Source organism: Fistularia commersonii, chromosome 1, assembly GCF_037954325.1.
Source record: "Fistularia commersonii isolate RoL2024-O1a breed Wild chromosome 1, RoL_Fcom_v1.0, whole genome shotgun sequence".
NCBI lineage: Eukaryota > Metazoa > Chordata > Actinopteri > Syngnathiformes > Fistulariidae > Fistularia > Fistularia commersonii.
In genome coordinates this window covers 20755853-20765470 of record NC_141284.1, presented here as the reverse complement: position 1 = coordinate 20765470, position 9618 = coordinate 20755853, and the positions used below count along the sequence as shown (strand labels likewise).

General features: G+C 49.4%; 1 protein-coding gene across 1 annotated transcript; it reads right to left on the bottom strand.

Annotated features, from left to right (window-relative positions):
* Positions 1-136: 136 nt before the first annotated feature.
* Positions 137-9272, bottom strand: tonsl (tonsoku-like, DNA repair protein). The gene is made up of 28 exons (XM_086154036.1): positions 9013-9272; positions 8828-8923; positions 7980-8122; positions 7700-7883; positions 7466-7595; positions 7143-7314; positions 6921-7035; positions 6687-6838; positions 6414-6566; positions 6173-6298; positions 5821-6022; positions 5688-5743; positions 5517-5606; positions 5328-5400; positions 5040-5203; positions 4786-4909; positions 4428-4651; positions 3851-4328; positions 3561-3745; positions 3054-3160; positions 2780-2936; positions 2474-2552; positions 2081-2388; positions 1762-1933; positions 1111-1286; positions 924-997; positions 586-719; positions 137-506 (listed from the first exon to the last, which is right to left on the bottom strand). Exons 1-28 carry the CDS (start codon positions 9035-9037, stop codon positions 307-309), a joined length of 4299 nt encoding a protein of 1432 aa, XP_086010162.1. The 5' UTR covers positions 9038-9272; the 3' UTR covers positions 137-306.
* Between the last annotated feature and the right edge of the window lie 346 nt (positions 9273-9618).

The following is a 9618-nucleotide window of genomic DNA, read 5'->3' as shown; positions in this document are numbered from 1 at the left end:
GTCAGCTCGGTACACAACTGCTTACTAAATCTATATCAGACACATTTTTAATAGTCAGATGGTGAATATTTGCAAATGGATCATGTGAAGCCGGCTGACCAAAAAGAATTCAGACATTTCCTGAAAAATTGCTCGGTAGGACAAAAAGCCTTGACTGTCAGTTTAATGAAATCCGACAATCGCTCTAGCTGAAGACACACAAGTACACACAAATACGATATACTTTTACGATATGATCCATTTACACTAAATATCCAGATAGTCGCTTTTCCAGGTATTCAAGTTCATGCAGGGACCCGCAGACCTTCACGAAGCAGCTTCGGTGGAGAGCATACACTTCGCCTTCCGGTCAAGGATGTGTCCGTGCGGCTGACTACCGTCCCAGCTTTGCTTCAAGGACTGCCGGTCCAGCTTGTTGAGCCCCTGCGAGCACAGTCGGAGATCCTGGACCAGCTCTGACAAACACTCCAGTTCTGTTCCGTCCCATGGCCCCGAGATCTGACAGCCTGGGGAAAGGCGACAGAAGATCAAATATTATACATACAAGGGACTTTCTAATCAATATTGATTGAAATCAGCATTTACCTTGAAGATTTAGGCGTGCGAGTGATCGACCTTCCTGCCGGAGGGAGGCCAGGAGGATGCTCAGCCCCGCCCACGTCACCGCTGGGTTTCCGGAAAGATTCAAGTTTGCCAGAGACGGACAAAAGGGGAGACACCTGGGATGGAGAGGGGAAAAACCCAAAGCATTTACAGGTACACCTGGAGGATAAAAATCAAATCTAATGCGAAAATTACCCATACGGAATCCGTGAGTTGTACTCTTACTGTTGCTACTATCTACATTTATCAGCTTTCCAGGAAGAGTTTGTGCACGAGCTCGCGCACGGGTCAAAACAAAAAAAATAAAGATGCAAACTGACCTCGCCAAGGCTGTAACGCTGCTGTCCGTCAACCCATTAGCGGCCAGGCTCAGGTGGGTCAGCGAACACTCGGCCTACCGGTACGGAAAGTGAATGTTGTACAAAGTTAACATGAGAAACTATACCTGAGTGTTTTAAGTTTTTTACAGTGAGGTGTGTGTGTGTGTGTGTGTGTGTGTGTGCGCACCTGTGACAGAACGTTGGCAAGGTGCTCCAGCACCAGAGACTCGTTCGGCCCGCCACGCACCGCGGACAGGTCCAGGTTTGTGAGAGTGTTCAGGGGCAGAGTCTTTAGAAGCAGCTCGACGCCGGTGGAGCCCAGGTGGTTGTGTGAAAGACAGATAGAGTTCAAGTGGCTACTGCCTGTGGGGGGAAAAAAGGGGATTCATTTACCACTCTGCTCATTTGGGAGCCCCTGTCGGAAGCCCAACTGTAGATCAGTGAAGGATCCACAGTCGGTAGAGAAGAGCGGAGCTTTCCTGAGCAGAAGCATTGTCAGAGAAGATTCTGGTGATCGACTGAAGCACCAGCTCGCAGGAAACTGAAGTCAGCATACTCATCAATACTGCTCTTATTCCTTCTCGGAGCATCCACGGGGTCAAAGGTGTTCGCCATTCTGGTGGAGTTTGTTTTTTGAGGGGGGGGAACGGATTGTTTAAGCATACTCAAGGTTTCCTATTGTAAACTAGCTTCAGATGGGGCGTATTGATTTATTTCTATTATTTGTGCAGCGTGTTTCGAAATTCTTTCTTTGGAAGATGATGAGGACCTTTCCCCTGGTCCTCTTGTCTCCCACCTATGATTGTAACGTTTGGTGAAATGCACTTGGTATCGGTACCTGTCAGAGTGCTGGCCAGCTGCAGTCGGTGCTGCTGCAGGAAGCGGGACGTAAGGCCGCAGGCTCGCAGGGACAGGCTGGCCAGCTGAGGACAGCAGGACACTAGGCAGGACAGCGTCTGGGATACACGGTCACCCAGCGAGTTCAAACTGAGGTCAAGTTCTTTGAGATTCTGCGAGGACATGGACGAACATGTCAGCATGCACGGAGAGATGTTGAAGCTATGAGGTTCAAACACAGAACATTGGCCCTGAACTCTGATTATAATGGAATAAAATGTTCAAGTGGGAAATCTGAAGGCACATCAGAAACACTTCACCGGAAATGCGGGCTGACTGTGTCCCTTTAGAACCTCCACAGCCTTTTCCAGACCCTCCCCGGTGACATTATTCGCGGAGAGGTCCAGCAGTCGGAGCCGTGGCATGGTGACTGTTGTGGCGACCAGTTCTGGGAGAAGGTCGTCGTGGAGACAGTTGCCAGAAATACGCAGCTTGGTGATGCTCGTCTGTAGTTTCAGAGCTCGGAGGAGGGCACTGAGGGAAGGAGGGGCCAGGCTGAGGCCGCAGACCAACACAGAGGAGCTCCCATCCTGCACCTCGCAGAGACGGGTGACGCGGGTGTTCTCCTCTGCAGGACGGACACGGACACGCATTTTTAAACCGATAATCGCAACATGTATTCTTGCATTGCTGTGATCGCTGGTGCTGCTCACCCACTGCCAGGCTGTGGCAGGCTTTCTTGTAGCGCTCGTGGAGAGGAGGGAGATCCCAGGATGCAACTTCGGCTAAAACCTGGGGGAGAAACAAAATAGTTTGCTTTGACAAGGAGAATAATGGCTTGTATGGCTTGAATAATAACAATAATAAAAGATATATTTAAAAAGCTCCATTGGAAAAGTGTGTGTCGAACACAAAGAAAAAAAAAAAAAAAAAAATCGTTCACTTAGTCACAGTCTACTCCATCGATCAATGTTTTCCAGCCGATAATAACTCTACGCCTGCTATCTAATGGTCCCGACCTCTTCGTTGGTGTGCAGGACAGCCAGCAGCAGATCCTGTGGGGACAGCAGAGCTCCCTCCTTCTGCAGGGAGAGGCGAGGCAGGAGGCCGCACTTCTGGTAGTACCGCTGGGCAGCCTGCTCACACAGCCAGGACACCGTGCACGTGTCGGCCTCGCTGGAAGGCAGGACATGAACAGTTTAGAGCTCTGCGAACGATCGTAGGAGCTGTCGCAGAGTGTTGGAGCACAAGGGAAGAATATCGCTCAGGGCTAAAAACCAAAAAAGATGAAACCTCTGCGGGACTGGAATGAGGAAAACGTCCTCCTGAACCCGGACCCTCATCCTTATGGGTGGAGGCACTGACATTGGACTGGGAGCAGTTGCTGTTTGAGCCGGAGGCTGAAATCAACAAATGGAAATGATTTGCACAATCGCGTGGTTACATTTTTTTTGGGTGGGAATTTTGCAACAAAACTGGGAACATTACATCAGCACCATTAATTCCTATTTACCGAAAGAACTCACCACCCAATAATTGAACAACGTTGTTCTCTGATGCTGTTAAATCCGTAATGAAAAGATCCCAAACAAGGCCTTTTAGATAGGCCATTAAGTACGACCCACAGCGATGCGCTTCTTTAAACCATCACTTTTAACTAAATATACACAAACTCTAGGATATTGGTCAAATTACTGAACTAAATCTGCTCTCCTTGGGTTTCTGTGTCTGTGTGTTTGAATCTCTCTCGAGAATAAATCCTGGTCTTTCCCATCTTGGACTCTTTCAGCATTCACAGACCTGCGTGGACGTCTGCAATCTCGTGTCCTCCTCGTCCGTGGTGCAGGGGCTGTGTGACCTGCTGACCTCCCGTCGCCCCAGCCGAACCATCCCCGGGATCTGGGTCATTTTGACCTGTTGGGGCCTCAGCGAGCCGTTCTTTCTCAGAGAGAGCCCCCTGCTGCTGGACGCGGGAACTGCAGACCCTGAGATGTAAGAAGGGCACAGGTGGGGTGAGGTGGGCTGGAGGAGAATCCGGACCGAGGAGCATCAGAAATCCTGATCCATTTGCTGCTCTAAGAGAAACTCACTCCTGTCAGCTGTCTCTGAGTGGATGTTCCGGGTTGGAGCTCTGGCCCCTGAACCCAGAGCTGTGTCATCCCCTCTGGGCTCTAGCCGTAGCCTCCTCTTCTTCTTCGGTTGCATGTCTCCCAGATCGTCCTCCAACCAGTCATCTGCCAGGTACTCCTCCTCGGGAACTAACGCTTCTTTGCTGCTGGACGGCAGGGCGGCTGTGCTGGAGAGCTGCGTCTGCTGGTAACCCTGGAACAGCGTTTTGGCACTGCCTAAGCCTCGGATGGCGCTGTGGTACTCCTCTCGTGCAAACACAGAAGGTGCCGACGTCTCTCTGGTACTTTCCCGGCCCGAGATTGGGAGCGGGATGGCTTCTGTGTGCGAGGTAACATCCCTCTGGCTGGGAGCGCTGGGGATAGTGCGTCTGGGCTGAACGGGACGGAGCGGGCTGACCGGGCAGTCCGAATTGCTGTCCTCAGAGCAGCTGCTGTTGTTCTGGGACACAAATGGCGAACAACATCAGAGAAGTTTGCTTGAAAAATCCTGACATCGATATGATTCCTGGCCACAGAGACAAAGAGAGGGTCGCCTCACCCCGTAGAGAAGAGCGGTCTCTGTTCCTCTGGCCCTGCAGCGCTGTGAGGAGCCATTGCGCCGCCGCTGCTTCCGATTGGCAGCTGTAGCTTTCGGTGGCAGCCTGGAACTCTGCGGCAGCTGCTCTCGGCCGGGAGATGGCAACCTCTCGGAGTTCTCCGCGTCAAACAGCTGGCTGTCCTGAAGGGCATCAAAAGGCTTGGCCTGGACAAGAGGGACCAGGGCTGTGGAGAGTCCAATGAAGAGAGACGTGGTTAAACATGCTGAGCTCAGGCTTATACCCTACAGATACCCAACTCGCAGAATATGTAAACCTATTGCTGCACAGCTCCGTGGTAGGATGGCTTAAGAAGCTCACCTCCATCTGCAAGCGCCCTCTTCAGCAATTTCTCTGTAGCAAGGCACTCCTGCTTGGCCTCCTGGTCCAGCTCTCGGTTATACGTCCGCTGCCACTGACGCAGGGTGTCCATCGCCGTGTCTCCCTGACAGGAAACACGCGTTAATAGCTCTATATTATACGTATACATGACGGATCTCTCTCTGGAAATCTGTGAAGTCCCTTTGTTTTGCCTGGACGTTCCTGTTAGTGGTATATAAATGTCAGACTCACACCTTCGAGTTGCGTAGGCTGACAGAGGCCCCTCGTTCCACCAAGAGTCTGGCTACACTAAAGTTGCCGCAGGCGAGGGCGTCGTGGAGAGGAGTCACTCCCTCGCACAAGGGGCCGCCGGCGTCGTTGATATTGGCACCGCGCTCCAGCAGCACGGCTACTATGTCTGTATGACAGAGAGAAAGGGAGGAAAGAACTGAACTAGGCTCGCTAGAAGGGACGTGGTTTTTATTTTCATTAAAAAATACTTTTAATAGTGATCAAAATGTGTAAAGGGTAAAATGAGTTACCATGGTGACCGTGATTGCAGGCCTCATGAAGGGGCGTCCAACCGCAGTAGTCTCTGGGGTTCACCGGGTGACCCTGACGCAAACCGGCAGAGGCACGTTAACTTTTAAATCAGCAAACATTTTGTTTATATTTGTGCCTTGTCATTCTGTTTTTACGTAATGCAACCTCAGAGATTGCGTTCCGCCCACCTGCTCCACCAGGTACTGGACCTGTTTCAGGTTCCCGTCTATGCAGGCTCGGTGCAGGGCTGTCTCACCCTTCTCATTCCGCTTGTTCCACTACAACAAAATGGAGAGAATAGTTAACAAACTCTTCCTGAAGGCCAGAAACTAAAGACGTTGGATGATCGACACCCCTACCCTGCCTGCTCGTCTCCTTCCTGACACGACCTTGTCGTAACCCTCCAAATCTTCATCTAGAAAGCACATGAGGAAGATTATTTGATGCCTTAAAGTCTGAAACCAGCTGAGCAGGACAGGCGGAGCAGCTCACCGGAGTCTGAGAGAACAATGTCACTGTCATGCAGCTCTTCGCTGTTGTCCATCTCCTCCTCCTCCTCATCCTCCTCGCCGTCACTGCCACCGAGGCTCCACCCCTGCGAATCGCAGAGTTCCTGCAGCTCCGCCTCGGTGTCGTCGGCATATGATGAGCCACTGCGCCTCTGGGCGGCCAAGCGCAGCCTCAGCACGCGTTTCTGTACACCAGGGAAACATCAAGCTGCTGTAGGAGGCCTTGGGTCTTGAACTCAGTGTGCTGCAGATCGGTGCTTCATCTAGAAGGTCAGGGCCGCTTTCTAAGCTAGTTTGCTATGTTAACTGAATGAACAGCCGGTGCTTCTCCTCACCTGTAGCCTGGCCTCCCCGGTTCTTTGAGCACAGGACAAGGCCATACTGTAGCTGTCATCCAAATCCTTGGAAGCACAACCACTCTCCTCCTGAGCTGCTGCTATGTTAAGCCAAGTGCTGCATTCCTGAGGCAAGCAAATACACACACACAGACACACATTTCATCTACTGTATAGTACATGGGAAGTAGAAGCGTCAATGAGAAGAGGAGGCTTCAGTTGCCTTTCGGGTCCTCGTTACCTCCTTGGAGTTGCCCTGCCGCAGAGCGAGCTCCTGCCTGTAGTGCTCCACTGCCTTGCTGTGCTGTCTCAGGTCAGTGTGCGTGGCTGCCAGGGACACGTGGATGACAGCCAGCTCTCTGGAGGGCTTTCCTAACGCCTCAGCACCTGTGAGCTACCACACAATAACCAAGTGACTGTCAAGGAGGTGCGGTCAAACTCCTTCATACAAACTAGAGATGAACTCCAGAGAAGATCAAAAGGATCAAAAAACAATGATATTCTAATTCGTCACCTGAGCTTGGTAAGCGCCCAGGGCTTTGCTGTAGCAGCCGACCTTACAGTAGAGATCCCCGAGCTGTTCGGCCAACTCCACAGCCTGAGGGGAGCCGAGTCTCTCGCCCTGATCCCCTCCCAACTCCTCCTCCAACCTACAGCCCTGGTCAGCTTGGAGACGGGAGCAAGCAACTCAGCTGTCATTGTTAATGAAATGTTAAAGAAAGACAAGCTATCAACAGGGTGACCTCACCATATCGAAATGCTTTCCTCACTGCTTGCCTGTCCAGTGGCTGCTGGGAACCCAGCTGGAGAGCTTTCTTCAGAGATCGGCGAGCTGCAACAAAGTCCCCCAGAGAAAGCTGCACCTGTGAGGAAACGTCAAAGCGGTACAATGCGTTATCCAGTGTGCTGTCATATTAAGCTCGAGCAGCTCAACACTGCGATGAGAGTATTCTCAAAAACGGTGTCACACCTTGCCGATACAGTGAAAACACTCGCTCTCTGTGAATTTGTCTTTGACTTTCCTGGCACAGTCTTTGGCCTGCTCAAGGCAGCGCACAGCGTTGGACTGCTGACCGTTCCGGAAGAAGATGTTGCCGAGGTTGAAGTTTGCGCGGTAGAGGTCCTCCAGTAGTTGACTCTTCCTGTTTAGAAAAAAAAAAAAAGGAAGAGAGAGAGATAGAGAGCGAGAGAAAGTTGTAAGAGAGGGGATAAAAGTTCAGTGACAAGCAACACAGAATCCAAAATGGAGTCAGTGAATATTTTCCTGTGTGAGTAGCAAGAAGACGGTTGTACTCTGCAATGAAGATGCTGCGTCGTATGAACTCGCTGCAGCGCTCGGGATCCCCCAGGTGGTCACAGACTAGACCCAGATTGAGGAAGAGGCGTGCCTTCATCTCACTAATCTCTCTGTTTGGCACAGTTCCTTGATAACACACGGAGATGGTTGTCAAGTTGAGGATTTAAAAAAAAATTGGAAATCTTTTTACGCTTTAGATGCATTTTATGCACAGATAAAGACAGACACACCCTCTAGCCGATCATTCACGATGGCCAGGCTCTTCCTGAAAGCATCCTCTGCATTCTGCAAACTTTTTTTCGATTGGTCCGATTCAAAACGGAAGAGATATGTTCGTCCAATCGTGGCCAGTGCCCTCTGCTCTTCAGCATGATTCCTGACTGAGCGAGCCAGGTCCAGGTGACAGTGCTGATGCTGGGAAATGAAACAAAATAAATATCACACTCTTTTATCTGAAACAGTAATTATCACATAAGCGGTGTGTCCATTTTGAAATTAAGCAGAACTCACTTTCAATGCCGCTTCAATATTTCCCATCTCTGCAAAGCACTCTCCAATCTTTCGATTGGCCACAGCTCGCCCGATCACATCATTTGACACTTCGGAGAGCGCCAGCTCCTCCTGGTGCTCCCTTATGGCAGCCTCATAGTCACCTGGGACACAGTGGAGAACGGGATAAACCAGCTAGAAAAGTGGCCATGAAAGGGAATGTGGAAGTCAATGTAAATCTTTCAAACGGGTGAAAAGATTCACAAATCCAGTGTCAGCAGTACTGGTATAATGAAGCAAGCATAATCTGAGCAATGTGAAATATTATCGACTGTGGCATTGCATTCTGGTTATTTCAAATCTTACTAACAATAACAAGGCTGCTCTCTATACTTTAGATGGCTGTGGGAAATCCCACAAGTAATTTAAACAAGAAATAGACAACCAGATAAAATAGCCAGTCTTAATAAAGTGCACAAATAAACTATCAGACAAGAAATACTGAGTTGATGCACATACAGGATTATCAAAGTATGGATGTTCAGGGAGGGACCGCACAGGCTATATGATTACAGGATGCTAGAACAAGGCAGTGCAATGTGTTTAAATGATCAGGCATTGATGCCTTATTATATCAGAATTTACATATGGACTGGTGTGCATGTGCCACTGTAGTTTTCTGCTGAAGCCAATCACAACAGCAATATGTGACTTCAAATGTTTGGGGTGCGGTTTTCAAGCAGTTTGGATTATGACAGATTTCTCCAAACCCACCCAAGTACTGTACACATCGACAGCTTCCAAAAATATGTATAGTCTACCCAACTATTACCCTGCCATGTGTCATAAACAGTTAAGTGTCTGCTCACCATTCCTGGACAGCAGTTCTCCCAGCTGATTGCAGATGTTGGCTTCCTCTCTCAAGTTGTTGCTTAGCTGGGCTTTGTTTTTGGCTTTCTGCAGCTCTAGATGTTTTTTTTTTTAAACAAATTTAAGGTTAAAACACCTGCAGATTTAAAACTTGTAAATGACATGAAAGCTGGGGAATACTTACGCTTTATCTCCCGTGAAAGGCTCATTCTTGCTAGCCTGCTGTAGCGACGTTACAGTTGGCCGTGAATGACAACGCAAGGCTACAGCTAGCGCTACTGGACCGATGCTACCTCGAGCAATTCACTGAGCAAACCGCATTTCGTTTACTATGCCACCACACACATCCTCACAAGGACAATATCGGTATCCCTGGCGTAGCGGAACGATCTGGATATGTCAAGGAAGTGTAAAAGAAGAGTAAACATTTCAGAATACATTTGTTGTCTTCATCTTTCCGTGCCTAAACTTTACAATAGCGCGCCAGGATCACGATAGCCAATCAGCGGACTCCCTTTTCTCTTAAAGCACCCCTACATTTTGACTTGCAGGAAAGACACAGTTTTACTCCTATAGACGAAAAGCTCAAATATCCAATTCGGTTTTTGATAACTTCAGCGTTTAAGCAACACAATTTTCAATCTTTTATGTTTTCCTTGAAGGGCATACAACTTCAGAAAAGGTGAGGGGACGATTGTCTGACAGTCAAGAAATCGGGCATAGTGTCTCTTTATTAAACTGAGCGTTCATTGGGTAAAAACTGAACACGTGACAAGTGTGTGCGCTTGTG

Excerpts from the sequence above, each read along its gene's own strand:
- tonsl (XM_086154036.1), bottom strand. The coding sequence starts at position 9,037 with ATGAGCCTTTCACGGGAGATAAAGC. Across the intron at positions 6,299-6,413 it reads GGCAGGGCAACTCCAAGGAG|GAATGCAGCACTTGGCTTAA; the intron begins GTAACGAGGACC and ends TGCTTGCCTCAG. Across the intron at positions 507-585 it reads CGCACGCCTAAATCTTCAAG|GCTGTCAGATCTCGGGGCCA; the intron begins GTAAATGCTGAT and ends GCCTTTCCCCAG.